This window comes from Procambarus clarkii, chromosome 40, assembly GCF_040958095.1.
Source record: "Procambarus clarkii isolate CNS0578487 chromosome 40, FALCON_Pclarkii_2.0, whole genome shotgun sequence".
Classification (NCBI taxonomy): Eukaryota; Metazoa; Arthropoda; class Malacostraca; order Decapoda; family Cambaridae; genus Procambarus; species Procambarus clarkii.
The window spans coordinates 28815013-28833092 of record NC_091189.1 but is presented as its reverse complement, the minus strand read 5'-3'; the positions used below and the strand labels follow the sequence as shown (position 1 = coordinate 28833092).

At 48.2% G+C, this 18080-nt stretch overlaps 1 protein-coding gene across 3 annotated transcripts in view; it reads left to right on the top strand.

Annotated features, from left to right (window-relative positions):
- The window catches only part of LOC123758005 (nucleolar transcription factor 1-A), a 118651-nt gene that overhangs the window by 51885 nt on the left and 48686 nt on the right, over nt 1-18080 (top strand). For all 3 annotated transcript variants that reach the window (XM_045742114.2, XM_045742117.2, XM_045742115.2), the window contains exon 8: nt 13791-13924. In XM_045742114.2, coding sequence (XP_045598070.2) covers nt 13791-13924 — 134 coding nt within the window. The remainder of the gene's footprint in view (nt 1-13790; nt 13925-18080) is intronic.

Genomic DNA, 18080 nt, shown 5'->3' with positions numbered 1-18080 from the left:
GGGAATTGCAAGCTGGTTATAACTATGAAAAAACTGGCCGATATGTTGGTATCGTTTTGCAATGAAAATATTGAAGGTCCTCATATGCCACAACCGGCTTGTTTGCCAGTACATTCTCATTGTCGGGAGTCATGCAATACCCATCAACATTGACAAACCCAAATACCTGGCCATTTCCTTGACAGATACCTCTTTCTACATCCTCATGGTGCACCTGGAAGCATTCTGAATAAATTGTCTGGCATACCTGTTCGTTTCCACTGTGATATATTCAATGAGGGCACGGGTCAGGAATAATTGTATAAATTGTAGGGTAGTAATTGGCACTGGGACAGTTAGGCTTGGTGTGGCAGTGAAACTGTCTACAAATGGTGGTGTATTGTCACTAGACCAGGCATCATCGGGATTAGGCTGTTGAAGACGTCCTGCACGCCTCCTTATAGGTGGCTTGGGGCGGCCCTCATCCGCCGCCTCATCCTCACTCCCCTCGCTACTTTCCTCACTCGATGATTCATCAAACTCATCAGATGTCGCTGTCCCCTCATTATCACTACTAAAATCACTGTCACGTTCTTCCCCCTCAGCATCTGCCTCCACATCTGATAAACGATCCAACAATTCAGGAATTTTACTGGGGGTAAGCTTCACGTTGCTAAACCTTTTGTACAGCATACTCAACCTATCCTCCTTGGTGGTTTTACTATCTTTCTTGGGTGTAGAAGTGCTCTGTCCTTTACCACGATTCATGTTTTCAAGTAATACGGTGATTGCAAGACACGGCAACAAATAAACACGCCTAAACAGGGCAGAGAGGTGCACAGGTTCTGGACGTGGGAGGGCGGTGGTCAAGACGTAAACAAAGGACTAGGCCGACCGCATGGCGTGACCCAGAATCCCATGCGGCCTATGGAGGATTGTGGGAAAACAATGGCGCTCATTTAAAAAAAAAATAAAGATAGGATAGTAACTTTTTTTTTTAGAAATTTTGATATAAAAGCGACGCATTGATGCGTCGTTGGAACCTATTCAGTAGAACATTGAGTGATGAACTATTCAGTCAGTGGAACGCGAAAGTGTTATTAATTAATTAAAAAAAATCGTGGTCCACATTCCCGGGTGTGAGAGCCTCAGTAGTGAGTGAGCAACCAAGGCCGGCGCATGCAGCATAAGCTCACAGCACTGCTGTTCAGCTTGTGATCACAGCATCGCCTAATAATGTCAAAATATATATATATAACTTGTATTATTTAGCCATGATAGTATTACAGAAGAGCCTGAGTGTGATAATGACTGTGTACAATGTTCAAATATTAGTGATTGAATGCTGTTCACAATGTTCACAGCACTAGCCACAGCACCACAGCATTATTTCGTCCATCTAGGAATCTTCAAACGATTTCTTAGGTTCCTTTACAAAATAAACTTGTGGTCAATTATGTATTTACAGGATTTAGTGACCAGTATTGTGATAACAGCAGGATTGTGGTGGTGATAATCACTGTGCGTAGTATTGTGGGTGGTGAGGGAGCGAGGGAGAGAATCTAGGTAGAAAATAGAGGTAGCCTCACTGTGTGTGGCAGCCACTCTTGTTTTGCTTATCATACTAGCTAGTGGTTTGCTATGGTGAACACATATGTACATGGGTATATACAATGTGTGTATTTAGTGTAATAACAACAACAGGAGTATGTTGGGAGGAGCTATTTTGGTGAGGGAGGTGACGTAATCGTAGCCTCGTCTGCTGTCTGGTGTGTGATTTCTCGTGCAGTGTATGGTGGCCACTGTAAAGTTTGGACACTACCGGCTTACTTGCATAGTTCTGGTAAATAAAACATGTAGATAGGCATACATAACATGTGTAAATAGTGTAATACAAACAATAACGTAATGGTGGGAGGAGCAATGTTGGCGAGTAAGATGTTGGAGGAGTGAGGGAGAGACTGGATGTTGGAGGAGTGAGGGTGTGGCAGCTGACACTCACGGAGTTCTGAGTGTGATGATGGTGAATGTATATACTGTGTGATAGTGTATAGTGTGTAAATAGACTGTATATATACGTAAATTAGCATGATACATTGGAAATATATGCCGGATATATGTACACATGTCATGCACGTAACACAGTGTCTTCGGACAGTACGGATGTTCTACTGCCATAATATAGTGTACGTGTTCATTATACATAGGACTGGCACGTAAAAGCAAATAAAATGTATTTGGAACTGTGCTTAGAAAATGAACCAAAATATATTCGCGGCAGTGCGCGCATCCTGCCCTGGGTGCCCTACCGGCCCCTGGGGCGTACGCCACGGGTGACCATGGAATGATGACGTCACGGGCCAACTTACGGACCCCATAGCAGCCAAAGTACGTACAATTTCAACCTTCTGTTACTATACTCATACTCAGGGAAGAGTTTGTGACACTTTAAAAAAAAAAAAAAAAAAATCCAGAGAATTTATTTCCTGTGCACAGGGGGGTGTCATATTTGGAGGCCACGCAGTTAAGAGGTTAATCTCTTTATTTGTGTTCCCTGAGCACGGGAAAAATAATAAAAAAAAATTAATTGTACTTACTAATAATGTAAATGAGCCGAGAAGTTGGCCAATGATGTCACGCGTCATTGCTGGAGCGCTGTGCATCCGGGCTGAGTCGGGCGCGACGGAGTAGGAGCCAGAGTTGCCGCAAATTTATTTTCGCGGTATTATTTACAGCATCTATGGCGTATTTTACACCCATTTTTTTCACTGGTGTGGTTCAATATGTTCTCACATGACGATTTGTTATCATAGAACTGTTGTCACTGTATATTATACAGAGCACCACTTGGTTTCCGAACCACTTGGGGACGAGACCTGTCGGTTATCATGTAAGTTAGTAAACGAGAAATAGAGGGAAAAAATAGATTAGAAATGTAAAAAAAAAAATACGCAAATTATTTTTTAAAAGCCCTAGGGGAAAAAATCGACAAGTTCATAGTGTAAATGTTGCCAATAATTGAAGTCCTGATTCGCTTATGCTGATGATCGATGTTAATGAAGCTTAGTTATTTGTATGGAAGAGGTGGTGGTGGATGTTGATGGTGTTGGATTGACTGGGTCAACATGCGATGAGTCAGGTGCAGGTGATGTAATGCAAGCTTTCTTGGAAGCCATTGCAAAAGACTTTAATTAACATTTGTTTCATTCCCTTGGATCTTGTTTTAAAAACTTCATATACAAATTGTACAGACTCATCATGTCCCTAGTTTCAAACTCGCTGTAACTCGTGTTCATAAATACCAGAATGCCTTCAAAATGTTGCTTAACTTTTTCCATATTACATTTTTCCTTTGACGTTTCTTCATCCTCTTCCTCTCCATCTTCTTCATTGCACTCTTCTGGCTTTTTTGCTGTACTTACTAATTCTATAATTTCATCATCAGTCATATTGCGATTGTCTGGGGCTTCATCAAAATCTATCCATCTATCTATGTCATCTTCGATTGTTTCAGTCACCAGTTCTGCTCTCAGCTCAGGGGACTTAATCCCCTTAATCCCCATAAGCCAGCTGCATTTGCACAGCACAACAAAGAAATTCTCTTGTTTGTTCTGTTTATAACCACCTGAAGGATCGTCCTCACCACTATGAGCCATCGTGTCTGTGGGTAGCATACGTCAGTACAAACCTGTCTCATCAGCATTATAAATTTGCTCTGGAGATAAATTTTGTTCCTGCACCACCTTGGCAAATTTACTTACATTCTCATCAGTACCAACAATATCAGCAGATTGTCTTTCACCATGCACTTTAATGAACCTAATGCCATGACGGGTTTTAAAGCTTCTGAGCCATCCATCGCTGTATTCACACTTTTGAGTAATTTTCATTGCTTGGTGAAATTCACGCGCCTTTTCTATGAGCAGCCAGCCTGCCACTGGCTTCTTCGTCACCTCACGTCTCTGTTTGTACCACTCCCACACTGCGTTATCAACACTCTCCACCTTTGCTTTACTTACTACCTTTCTATTTCATATTGCCTTACAACCTTCACTTTTAGAGAAATAGTAAAAAATGATTGGTTTAGTCTTAAGAAGATAAAAAACAGTACTTTTGCTAATGCCATATTCAGCGCACACGACACTTCTCGGGACACTGCTCTCCACCTTCTTAATTATTTCAACTTTTGTCTCAAATGTCATCACTGACCTCTTTCTTTTATGTAACCCGTTTGGTGATGCTTTCACTGACACAATGCGTGTATTTGGAATTGACATGGTGCACGGATGTTCCTTGATTGTGCTGATATGTAAAACAAAGTCACGGAATGAACACTCCAGTCTCGTGACAAATTCAGACAATGAGAACAATAGGGTGTGAATCTGTGACGTCACAGGGTAGCAGGAACTAGATTGGTGGTGCCCGACACGGTCAGTGAGCAAACTAAACCATCTCTCACACCCACCCACCCACCACTATGGGCCGGCGCGACACTTAGCAGACCGCTTCCTCACCAGAACTTGGTTTGTGTAGGGTAACTCCAACCCCAGCCGGCGTGAGGCTTGACGGACTGCTTCCTACCTGAACTTAGTTCATATAGCATTACTCCCCAACCCCAATCGGGAAACTGGAAGTTTCGGGTAACTAAAGTTCGGAAACCAAGTGGTTCTCTGTATCCACATGTTAGTGTCACAAGTATTTGCACAAAAATGTCTTACTTTTCAATAAAATATACTATTTCTTATGATTTATTTTCAATATTTACACCCACTTATTCTGTATTTACATGTTTTTGCACCAGTTTTGAACATTTAGAACTCATCAAGACTGTGATACTCGTCAAAACATTTGACATAGCACAGAGTGACCTGGCACGCTGTGCACCAAGTCATCACCATTTTCGTTTCTGTTGCCTCTTGGTTGTTGTCTTGCGTACAATGCACTCACGCTGGCCAACAGCACGCTTTGCAGTTGGTGGTAAATACCTTAGATTGTGTGTGACAAAGGCATCCTTTAAAGCGAGCCTGGGTACTGGAGCATTGTGCAATACTGGGTTCAGAATGGGCCTCTGTATGCCAGGAATTACTTTGAAAAACTTCTCTAGTAATTGTGTCACTACAGTAAAACTGAACGCACGGAAATTTCGTTTACCACCTGTTTTGACAAGATATATATTGTAACTGTTCAGCATTGTTATGTCAACAAGGTGGAAAAACATTTTCTTGGTCCACTTCACTGTTTTCTGTACACACACACTACTGCCCCCATTGTCATATCACATTTATCCACCAAACGCATGTTGATGTTATAGTCCAAGACACAATCTGACATATAGATTATTTGTGTTGTTGTTCTGTTCACCTTGCCACTGTCCAACATTGTACCATTGTGAATGGTGGTCAACATGTTCACTTTACGTCTGTCTTTCCACCACACTGAAAGCATTGCACCTGTTTTCCTTAGCTGGCAATCACCAACCTGCATAGCAGTGTGAAACACTGGCATTTCCTTTCTTTTGCTTTCACTGTGCCCCATACTCCAGTTTATATTTATCAAGCAAGAACCTAGTTAGCAAGGGACTGGTATAATAGTTATGTGTACAATATGTGGCCCTTATTCAGATATGGTGCAAGCAGTAACTTCACAACACTACCTGAGAAGCCATGTTGGTCATTTAGCAGGAATGTCTACATTTGTACCCGTATGCATGATCATGTGTAACACAATTTCTGTTTCACAGTCACACAGTACAAAGAATTTCAATCCAAATCGGTGGCGTTTGGAGGGAATATACTGCTTGAAGACAAATCGTCCTTTGAAAAGCACAAGGGATTCGTCAGTCACCAGCTTCTGAGCTGGTACGTAGAAATCCCTGTACTTTCCAATAAGTTCATTCAGGACGTGCCTCACCTTCCAAAGTCTATCATCATCATTCTGGTCTTCATCATTTGCAAAATGAAGACACCTGAGGATTATCGCAAATCGGTCTCGAGACATATATTTGCCGAACATCGGTGTTGGAACAGTATGGTCTTTGTTCCAATAATGGTCGATTACGTTTGACACAATGTTTCATCAACATACACAGTGTCAAAAACACATACATTTCACCCACAGTCGTATCTTTCCATCGCTGTAAACGTGATAAATCAGATAACTCCTCCTCATCAATGAGATCAGCCGCATATTTGTTCGTTTCCTGAACAATATATTTCATGAGCGGCTCATCGAAATATGCGGTAAAATAGTTCATTTCACACATATCTGCCTCTTTATCAGGAAAAAGGTCTGTACAGTAATCCCAACATCTGAATTATCAAAAACAGGAATTTGTGGAACAAAATCTGTCCCATCACTCCACACAAAAACACATGGTGTCTTTTCGAGGCAATAACGGCACCATGGCGAGGAAACCGTGGACTAGGAGCTGAAGCAAATCTAGAAACAGTAGGGGCGAGCAGGGACGGTGAAGGACAATTACTTGATGTTGAGGGTCTTTGTTCATCAGCGTCCCCATGTGGTCCCATGCGGTGCCGCAAGGCTGGGCCAAATACTGCCGACGCGACAAAATGTCGCTTGGCAGTATTTGGCACCACACACTCCACTGGCACTAGCACCGAAACTATTTTCTGATTCTAAGTCACTAAAATCGGAAAATGATTCACTTTCCTCAGACTCTTTAACCAAAACATCAATATCCTGCAAAGTAACACATGAACTGTGTAGTCTGGCACGAAGTGGGGTCGAGTGAGGGCGAGGAGGCATGAGCAAGGTGCTAGGCCTAGCCTTGGTGGAGCCAGTATGTTCACATTCATCGTCGGTCATATCCACCTCTGAGGGCTGTGTGTAGTCATGATCAAAGTCAGAGTCGTCAATATCACATTCATCCCCATCCGGGAACAAATTCTTATTAATTTCGTCCTCAGTCAGAGGTCGCGAGGAACGCCTTGTTGAGCGGGGTCGGTCGTTGGAACTTGATGCACTCAACAAAAAAATCCCACGCGGGATTTTTTTTCCCAGGTGGCGTTTGTTTATGGTCAGGTGCGGCTTGCCGATGACTACCCCTATCCCACGCGGGGCGTTTAAATTATAGCGCTAGACACGAAAACAGCTATTAATGTATTGCGCGGTTTCAGTTTTGTTACTGAAATCATCTATATATGTATTGCGCTGTTTAAGGGTTAAGTGAGCTTGCTTTTCGGAAAACATTATTGGCTCACTAAACCTGTACAGCAGTAGATATTTCCTCATTTCCACTTGTCCTTTTATTTTGCATCCAAACATCTCATTATATATGAAAAAAATTTTTTTAGGAGGAATTTTGTATTTTTTGCATGGGCAAACTGCTGTGTATATTGATAGCTACATGTTATATAAGAATGTATTAGACCCTGGCATCAGTCAAGTGCATGGAGTTTTAGGCCTACCAGGGACCACGAGCCAGAACCTGGCCCCCCCTCAGAGAGGCACGAGGACCCATGACCTATAAAAAAAAACGTGTGGTTGGGAGCATTCTATGTCTGCCATTGACAGGGTCAGGCACCCAGACAGGTAGGCGCCCCAAAACAAACTCCAATTCTGTTAAAAATTGATACTGAAAGCCGAACTAGTGGACAGAACTCCCCCAAATGAAAATGAGCAAACGAGCATGACGTCACCACATTACTGCGCCGTCGTCTGCGCACCTCCCCTCCTCCTCCCGGGAGGGGAAAGGAAGAGTCCCAGACTTCTCACACAGGCTGTCCATCCTGCAGTTCTGTGGCTGATGTGCCTCTGGCTTTGGCATATTTCAGTTCTGTGCCTTGTGGTGTGGGGCTGTCTTTTCAGTGGTGTGCGAGCCAGGAATAATTTCTTCAGTACTCGGGTTGCATTCACCTAGGGTTGTCTTCCCTAGGTACCCTGTAAGTACTGCCCTTGGGGCTAGTGGTTACCTTCCACAAGTCTCCTTGGGATCTACCTCTGCTGTGTCTTTTGCTGCTCGGTGATTGACTGCCCTTGGAGTCATCTGGGGGATTTTTTTTCCCTGTTTGTCTCTGGGTAGTTTTTGCCACTGGTACAGTACAGTACAGTACAGTACTGGGGCACAGTACAGGGTACTGTGCAACTAGTTTTCACCACTCATAGTGGCCGGCTCTATTCCGCCGGGGTACATTGTCCTCTTGCGGGGTTTTCTTATTCTTTTTGTTTTCCTACCTGGTGGGGGTTGTGCCCCTTAGTTTGGTCACACCCCCTTATAGTTTTGGTGGTCCTCTGCTAGGCCCCCTGCGAGTGTACACGTCCTAGGGGTTCAGCTGTAGCAAGTTTGCTTGGTTGTTTTTGGGTGCCAGGTAGCAGTACCCTGCCTGGGCTTCCCTTAGCGAGATAATGCGACTAAGAGTCATGGAAAACCCCGTGGGGGCTCTCTGGTCCGATGGAGGTTACCCTAGGGTCCCCTGTCGCTTCTGCGAGTTTGAAGGTTGTTCGGTCCCCTTGTCTCAGGATGACACTCACTGGTTGTACTTCTGCCGTTCTGCCTGTTGGGTTGGTGACACTTTCGACCCGGAGTCTTGCAAGTTTTGTTCCTTGTTCGTACTCCAATTCACTCTGTCCACTGATGATGATTTACAGGTGCAGGCAGCTTCGGCATTGCATGCTCGATTTAGGTTGCTGCAACGCGTTAGGTTACTTGCTACCCCAGATGCCCCACGACTGCCCCGTTTTGGGGCAGTCGGAAGGTTATAGGGACCTGGACTTGAGGTGTTACTCGCCTCGACTTTGGTTCCACCTGCACCTCCTTGTCCTTCCCCTTTGGTGGGTTGTCCTGGTCCTTCCCCCCCCCCTGCTTCCGGCTCCAAATTGTCTGGGGGCTTCAGAGTCGGGGCAGGGTTTCGCTGGCTTTGAGACTCGGGCGATTTCGGGGGATGCCTCTTCCGGGGTGGCGACGGAGGCATTTGAGCTTGGTCCTTTGGCCGGAGCTTCTGGGTCTGACCAGTGGGCCCATTTCATTCCTGCTTTTTTGACTCCTGCCTTTTCTTGTGAGGAAAGGGGTTTGGAGGACGGCTCGGCCCCAGGTTCTCGTGGTGGGGTTGCTTGGGTGGGGGAGGGGTTGACTTCGGGGCTTTGGGTCTCGTTGGACCCCACTTGGGTTTTTGTTCCCTCTGAGTGGGGCTTGGTGTTACAGTGTGCGGGGTTTTCTTTTCCTCGTATGAGTTGGATTTGGCGTCTACCTCTCCCCGGGTTCGGTTCTGTAATCCTGTGGGTTCTTCAGTCCCGTCTTCCCGGAGGTTTTTGGCCTCTCGCATCCTGCTGCATGTGGTGCGTGAGGCTGTTGTGACTTACCTCCTGCGTGACCCAGATTATGCCGTCATAGTGGATCCGTCTTTGTTCGTGTATGGATCTTCCTGTTCCTACTGGGTTTGTTATGAGGATCCAGGGTCGTACTGGCTTGCGGACTTTTTGTTATTCTCTTTTAAGGTGTGGCATTTGTTCTGTCAGTCCCACGCGCTTGAGTGGCGAGAGGCTCATACGGTGGTATAGGTTTTCCTGGGGGGGGGGGGGCAAGTTTGAGTACCTCAATGCGTGCTTGTTCATCCTTGCCTTCCCTTTCGGCTGCCTTGGTTGCTGAAGACTTCTGTGTCTGTGGCCTGTTGGCTTCGGTCTGGCGTTTCTTTTCCCTTCTCGAGCTGTCCTGACTGGCTTAAGGAGGATGTGGAGTCACTTGGAGCTGCTGCTGAGTCAGGTGCGTTAGCCTCAGCGGTGCATGTGTCGGCTGCGCTTTTGAAGTTATTTGCACTGATCATGCAGGATGTGGTGTCGCTGTTTTTTGCTTCCTGGCTCGCGTGTCGGCAGGCGGTGCTTGCTTCCTCTGTGGAATCTGCTTGGGCCCTGGCTCTTAAGATTTCTTCCCATTTTTGTCCCTTGCTGTTTGCAGAGTCTGTGGTTGTGCAGTATTGCAGGCAGCCTCTTTTAGTTGCCGCCCTATGTCGGAATTGTTGGTTCTCCGGGGAATTCGCAGGTGGCCTTCCCGGAAAGGTTGTGCCAGGGCATGGGGTTCCTCTCGTCGAGGTAGGCCAGTGGTGCCAGTTTCGGAGCCGTCTTCATCTGGTCGGCGCAGTGCACGCTCTGTGTAGAGGTCGGATTCTCATAAGGGGAGTCGGCCCTTTCGTGGTTCGTCCCATTGACAGGCCGATGGGGATAAGCTAGCTCTGTTTGTGGGCCTTTCAGGTCGTTTCATACAGCCTGCAGTGGTGTTGGGTGGCCCCTCCTCCTTTGAGGGGTTCGGGGTTAAGGGGGCAGACCTTTTCTCCTCCACTCTGTCACATCATCTTGAAGTGGGTTCGTGTGGTTAAAACGACTTCGTGCCTCCAGTGGGTTTCCCGCCTGTTTCCGATTCCGAAACGGAACTATGCATACCTTAGGTTCATTCTGGACTTGTTCCTTCTGAACCCGTGGGTTTATTGCCCCTCCTTTCGACTACTCTATCCCAGGTCCGTCTTCTGTTGGAGCCGGGCGCTTGGATGATGTGGACCTCGAGGACATGTTTTGGCACGTCCCAGTTTGTCCAGGGTTCACGGACTGTCTCGATTTTGTTGGGCATCAGGGGTTACTTCTTTCGTTGCCTTCCATTCGGCTTGAAACTGGCATCTCGTGTTTTTACATGCCATACCCAGGTCGTGGTGGCCCACCTGCATTTCATCGGGGTTCCGGTTCTGCCCTACCTCAACAACTGGTTGGTGTGGTCTCCCAGGCAGTTCGTTTGTCTGCTCGCCAGGGATTTGGTTCTTTCTCAGCTTATCAGTTTTGGGTTCCTAGTGAACTGTAGGAAGTCCCATCTGGTTCCCCTATCAGGTTCGCTCTTGGCTAAGTCTTGTGTGGGACGCTCCGACCTCTTCCTTGTCTCTTCCTCCAAAGGCTCTGCTTCGGCTGCGGTCCCGCCTTCACTTATTTCTGAGGGGCTCCGGGTCACACCGTGGTTGCTCGAGGGTGTGTGCGGAGCGTGAACTTTGCCTTGATGATCTACTCGTCGGGTCGGTTTTGGCTTCGTTGGCTGTTCTGGTTCCTTTGGGGAAGTCCCTTCTGCCTCTCTCGCGATCTCTGGATTCGGCCTCAGGGGGTCTTGCATCAATTGCTGCGTTGCCAGCTTCCTCTTCGGGTTTTTCGGGGTACAGTGCCCTGGTGCCTTCCCGAGCCCTCGCTCGATGTGTTCATGGATGCGTCATCTCTGGGCTGGGGCTTTGTGACCATTGCTCACCAGGCCGACCAAGGGTGGTGGGGTCCATCCTTCCGTCAGGCTCATAACACGGTGTGGATGTCACTTCAGAGTTTGCGGGTCGCTTGCGGATTGATGATCCGGCTCTATTCGAACTGCTCCCTGGTGGTTCATTGAACCCCTGTGGCTCCACTAAGCATTGGGGTTTGATGCTGTTCTTGGCTTTATGGGGCTGCTCGCTTCGGGTGACTCGTTTGCTGAGTTTTCGGGGTTTGGCTCTCCTGGCCATTCACGTTTGGGGGGAGGGGGTGTGTCTTAACGTCCTGGCGGACAGCTTGTCTCGGTTCATTCCCTTTTCCATGGAATGGATGGTCGACGCCGACTTATTCCGTCTCCTCTGTCAGACGTATGGGCTCCTGGAGGTGGACCTCTTCGCGTTGGCGTGCCCGAGGCATCTCCCCATATGTGGCGCCCTCTTCCGACTGTGAGGTCGTCAGGGTCTATGGCTTCAGGCAAGACTGGTCGAGGTGGGGTTACCTGTACCTCTTTCCCCTGGTTCCGCTGTTGCTCCAGGTCCTAGCTCGCTTGGAGACTTACCAAGGGAGAGTTATTCTTATGGCCTCTTGGTGGCCGACCCAGCCTTGGTTTCAGGTGCTGCTTGCTTCAGGTGTCCGAACCCAGGGGTTTTCCCGCGCCTCGGCCTCTTTCAGCAGATCAGGCCAGTCAGTTATGTTGCTGGTTCGATCTCCTCAAGTCTTCGTGTCTGGTCTTTCTGATGCGGGTCGATCATCACTTGTATGGTGTGCAGGTGGCTTTGTTGATGGTGTCCCACCTGCGTGCTTCGTCTCGGCAGCAGTATGAAGTTTCCTGGCGGTCCTTCCATTGTTTCTTGTCCCTTCGTAGGTTTACTTTGGTTTCTGATAGGGGCGTTTTGTCCTTTCTTTCGTTTTTTTTCCAGGACTCATCTTAAGCCGAATATTGTCGCCTCGTATTGTGCAGCGCTGGAGAAGCCACTGCAGCTTGCGTTCAGTTTTGATATTATTTCTGCGCCGTTCTGCAAGCTATCTCGTGTGTTTCACCTCCGGCCTGCTCATGCACTGCCTGAGCTGTCCTGGTCGTTGGACCGGGTGCTCTCTTTTTCTCTCTCTTGATTTTTGGTGGCCCCTTCAGTTCAGGATTGTTTGGTGAAAGGGTTTTTCTTGTTGGCATTGGCCTCTGGGGGGGGGGTTGTATTGGGGAGCTTCATGCTCTCCCTCTGGCGCAGGGGTTTCTGCTCTTTTGGTCCTGGTGGCAGGTTTGTTCGGTTGCAGCCGTCTTTTTCTTTTCTGGCGAAGAATGAGTCTGCTGCTTTCTGGAGGAGTCCCTGGGTTGTTGATGCTGGGTTGGTTAGGCCGAGGTTGCATCATGTGTTGTGTCCGGTTGCAGTTCTCTGCAGTTAGCTGTGTGCCACAGCTTCAGTAACCCAGTTCTCCCAGGTCATCAACAGGGATGTTCGGTCTAGCCAGCCTGTGGTCAATACTCATGCCCACGATATTTGTAAGTTTGCTGCTCTGGCTGCCATCTTCTGTAACATGTCCTGGGCTGATATTCGGGCACAGGGTTTTTGGAGGTCGAACAGGGTCCTGGCCGCTCGCTACCTTGTCAGTGTTCCTGGGCCTAGTCGGTCCTTTGTCACATTGAGTTGGTGGTTGCAGCCAGTTGTTTCGACTTCGTGTTGAAGAGCCTAAGTCCCTCTTGTTTTTGTCTTGGGTAAGTAGCTCTGGGGAGCCGACGGGGTTTCCCCAGAAAACCAGAAAACCAGCGTTGAATGTAATGAAACGCCTTTTTCTGGGTGAGACCCGTAGGCTTCCCGGCAACCCCACCCCCTCTCTGGTCGGGGGTTTTGCTTTTCACAATTTTTGACATCCAGGCTCAGAACTGCAGAGTGGATAGCCAGCGTGATGGTCTGGGGCTCCCTCTTTCCCCTCCTGGGGGGGGATGGGGGTTGCAAACACTGGCGCGGTAACGTGGAGAACCACGTGCGGCAAACATGCTTGTTTGCTCGTTTTCATTTGGGGAGGTTCTATCCATTAGTTAGGCTTTCAGTAGCAATATTTTACCAGAATAGGGGGTTTGTTTTGGGGCGCCTACCTTTCTGGGTGCCTGACCCAGTCGATGGCAGACAGAATGCTCCCAACCACATGGGGGTTTCTATAGGCCATTGCTCCTCGTGCCTCTCTGAGGGGGCCAGGTTCCGGCTTGTGGTCCTCGGTAGGCCTAGAAATCCATGCACTTGACTGTTGCCAGGGTCTAATACATTCATATCAGCCGGATACCTCCGGGAAGCCTCTGGGTCTCACTCAGAAAAGAGTTTTATTACATTCAATGCTGTTTTTTTCACCTTATTGTGCTTCTCTTTTGTTTCTCAAAGTTAATCCCTTCATATCCTTTGAAATTGGAAACACCTAATGATATTTTCTATGCATTTGTAAGGATAGTTGAATATACCAAAATAGTAGACTATACATTTCACAATCAGGTGATTTAACCTCATCTAGTAGATTATTGATGACAGCTTTTGTAGAATGTCAGCTTTCTTTAATTTGTGGCATATTTATTTGTACTTTAAATTTTTCTCCTTAAGGGAAAATATCTGGCAGCAGTTCATGAAGCATGGAGGAATTTATCTGGTAAAGAAAAAGAAAAATATGAGGCAGAATATAATGAAGAATTGCAAAGGATGAGCGTTTCTCTGAAGAGTTTTGGTGTTACGTTTAAGTAAGTGTTGCAGAGATGGACACAAGGTGTTGTATGTATACTGTACAATGTATTGAGGGTAATTTTATACTTAATCCTGTCTGTTGCAAACAAATTGGCCTGTTTTCTGTGGGGTGCTTTTTCTCCCCGGAGCTTACCGGGTTGATCTGTATGTATTAGACCGTGGCATCAGTCGATGGAGTTCTTGCCTATGGGAGACTACGAGACAGAACTTGGCCCCCTCAGAGAGGCACGAGGAGCAATGGCTATTGAAACCCCATGTATTTGGAAGCATTTCATATCTTCCATCGACCAGGGTTTGGCACCCAGAAAGGTAGGCATAACAAAACCCCACATGATGAAAATTGTTACCTAAAAGCCGATCAGGGAGGCAGAATTCCCAAATTAAAATAAGCAAACGTTATCAGCGCTGTTGCGCCGATCATCCGTGCTTGATACCTGCTTGATGGGGTTCTGGGAGTTCTTCTACTCCCCAAGCCCGGCCAGAGGCCAGGCTCGACTTGTGAGAGTTTGGTCCACCAGGCTGTTGCTTGGAGCGACCTGCAGGGCCACATACCCACCACAATCTGGCTGATCCGGAACTTCTCTTGGAAAACAGTCCAGTTTTCTCTTGAAGATGTCCACGGTTGTTCCGGCAATATTTTTTAGTCGCTGGGAGGACGTTGAACAACCACGGACCTCTGATGTTTATACAGTGCTCTCTCATTGTGCCTATGGCACCTCTGCTCTTCACTGGTTCATTCTTGCATTTTCTTCCATATCGTTCACTCCAGTACAATGTTATTTTCTGCTGCCCAATCGAAAACTTTGTTGACATCTGCTTGTAGTTTTTCAATGTCTTCAGCAGAGGTAATTTTCATGCTGACTTTTGTGTCATCTGCAAAGGACGACACGAAGCTGTGACGTGTATTTTTGTCTAAGGGGCCCAGACCCCCCCGTGCTGGCCGCTCCAGCAATCAGTTCCTCAGGTGAGGTGGACTGTGGCGGTCGTCAACTCTGGTCTCAGACTGCAGTTTTGTGCCTTGTGTATTTCTGCGGTGTGGTGCACTGGCCAGGAATAATTGAACAGTACTGGGGTTGCATGCACTTAGGGACACTTTTCCTAGGTATCCTGTAAGTACTGCCCTTGCATCTTGGGGTTACCTTCCACAGGTCGTTCGAGAATCGCTTCTGTTGGGGTCTGTTGCTGCTCAGCAATTGCCTGCCCTTGGGGCCAACTGGGTTGTTTTGTAGTCACTGTTTGGCATTGGGTAGGAAGGGGTATCATTGCTGGTAGGAGCACAAGGTATTGTGTGGCTTGTCTCCCATTATACATAGTCGCAGGTTCTGTTCCTTCTGGGGACGTTGTGTTTTCGCAGGGATTTCTTTTTCTTTTTGTTTACATTACCTGGTGGGGGTCTGCCCCGTTGGTTTATCTACCTTTTGTTATATTGGTGGTCCTCCATTAGACTCCGGTGCTTGTACTGTACATGTCGCAGGGGTTCAGGTTTTTAGCAGTTCTGTTGGTAGTTTGGGCCTAACCGGTTAGCAATACCTTGCCAGGGCTACCCTTAGCAGTCAGCCTAAAGGCCCTGGAAAACCTCATTGGGGCCTTTGGACCTGTGGATGCGTCCTCTGGATTTCAACTCGCTGCGTACAAGTTTGATGGTTGCTCTGTCCCCTTGTCTTGGCGGGGACACTCGACAGTTTTGCCTCTGTCATGCTGCCTGCTGGGTCAATGATACCTTTGACCCAGAGTCTTGCTCCTTGCTCGTACTCTAGTTAATCCATCCTACTGATATTGAAGTTCGGGTACAGGCGGGTTTGGTGTTACATGCTAGATATCGGTTGCTGCAGCGCGCAAGGTTGGTTGCTCATCCGGATGCCCTGAGGCTGCCCCGCTTGGGTTATAGGGACCCGGACTTTGGAGTTTCGTCAGCGCTTCCTAGTCCTTTCCTGATTGGTGTTGTTTGTCCTGCTCCCCCCTCTCCTCCCTCTTCCCCTGCTCTCGGCTCCCAAACATCGGAGGGTTTCAGAGTTGGGTCAATGATACCTTTGACCCGGAGTCTTGCTCCTTGCTCGTGCTCTAGTTAACCCATTCTACTGATATTGATGTTCGGGTACAGGCAGGTTTGGTGTTGCATGCTAGATATCGGTTGCTGCAGCGCGCAAGGTTGGTTACTTATCCGGATGCCCTGAGGCTGCCCCGCTTGGGTTATAGGGACCCGGACTTTGGGGCATTAGTTGCTTAGACTTGGGTTTCGTCAGCGCTTCCTAGTCCTTTCTTGGTTGGTGTTGTTTGTCGTGCTCCCCCCTCTCCTCCCTCTTCCCCTGCTCTCGGCTCCCAAACATCGGAGGGTTTCAGAGTTGGGGCAGGGTTTCCGGTCGGCCGAGCGGACAGCACGCTGGACTTGTGATCCTGTGGTCCTGGGTTCGATCCCAGGCGCCGGCGAGAAACAATGGGCAAAGTTTCTTTCACCCTATGCCCCTGTTACCTAGCAGTAAAATAGGTACCTGGGTGTTAGTCAGCTGTCACGGGCTGCTTCCTGGGGGTGGAGGCCTGGTCGAGGACCGGGCCGCGGGGACACTAAAGCCCCGAAATCATCTCAAGATAACCTCAAGATATCAAGGTTTAGATGGTAGTGAGAGACTGGCGGCTTCAAGTCGGGCTCACAGCACGATGCGGGAGTTCGCACCGATTTGGCTGGCGCTTCAGAGGGTTCGGGTTGCTCGGGGGTTTAACGATCAGGCACCATTCAGATTGTTCTTCGGTGGTTCATGGCCTAAACCACTGGGGGTTCTCTTTGGGGCTGGTGTCTTCGAGTGACTCGTCTGCTGAATTCTTGGAGTTTGGCTCTGTGTGGTCGTGTGTGGGGAGTGCCTGACGACCTGGCGGACGGCCTGTCTCGGTTCATATCCCTTGTCCACGGAATGGATGGTCAACGTTGACTCCTTCCGTTAGCTCTGCCGGACGTACGAGCTCCCAGAGGTGGCCTTGGCATCAGTGTGGTCTCGGTGTCTCCCGATGTGTGGTGCCTTTCCACGACTGCGGAGCGGTCCGATGGACTTGTTGTAGCAGGGCTGGTCGATGTGGGGTTACCCATACCTCTTTCCCTCGGTCCAGCTGTTGCTTCAGGTTCTGGCTTTGTTGTAGTTTTACCACGGGAGAGTTGTCCTTATGGCCTGTTGGTAGCCGGCCCAGCCTTGGTTTCATGGGCTGCTTGCTTGGTGCCCAAACCCGGGGCATTTTCTGTGGCTCTGCCTCTTCCAGCAGGTCGGACCTATTCCAGTACATGGCTGGTTCGGTCTACTCCTCCGCTTTTTGCATCTATTTTTTTTTTACGCAGGTTTATCACCTGCGTATGGTGATCAGGTGGCTTCATTGATGGTGTCCCACCTGAGAGCTTCATCTCGGTGACAATTGGAAGTTTCCTGGCGTTCTTTTCACCATTTTCTCTCCCTTTGTAAGTTGTCTTTTATTTCTGATCGGGTTATCTTGTCCTTTCTTGGCTTTTTCAGGATCGTCATTTGATGCCTAATACTGTCACTTCGTATTGTGTGGCGCTTGCGGAGCCGCGCTGGCTAGCGCTCGGGGTGGATGTCACGTCCACCTTTATTTCCACCTTTATTTTATTGTTCGGGGTGGATGTCACGTCCACCCCGTCCTGTAAGTTTTCTCATGCTTTGTTTCACCTCTGGCCTGCTCATGAATCGCCTGAGCTGACCTGGTCAATGGACCGGATGCTCTCCTTTCTCTCTTCTCCTTGGTTTATGGTGGCCCCTTCGGTTCAAGATTGTTTTTCCAAGGCTCTTATTCTGTTGGCTGGCCTCTGGGGGTTGGGTTGGTGAGCTTCATGCTCTCCTCTGGCACAGGGGTTTCTTCTCTTATGGTCCTGGTGGTAGGGTTGTTTGGTTGCAGCCAGGAGACGGCCGCTTTCCGGAGGGGTCCTTGAGTGCTTGGTTGGTCAGGCTAGGGGTGCATCGTGTGTTGTCCGGTTGCGGCTCTTCACCGTAACCTGCTCTCCTCGGCTTCTGTAGCTGGGGATGGGCTTTGGGTTGATCCGGTTTCCCTCGTTCCCTGTTCCAGGGATCGGGTCTCCCAGGTTGTCCGCAGGGTTATTAGTCTGAGTTATTAGTCAGGTTCATCCAAGGCATTCGCAGTAAACACTTTCTGGCA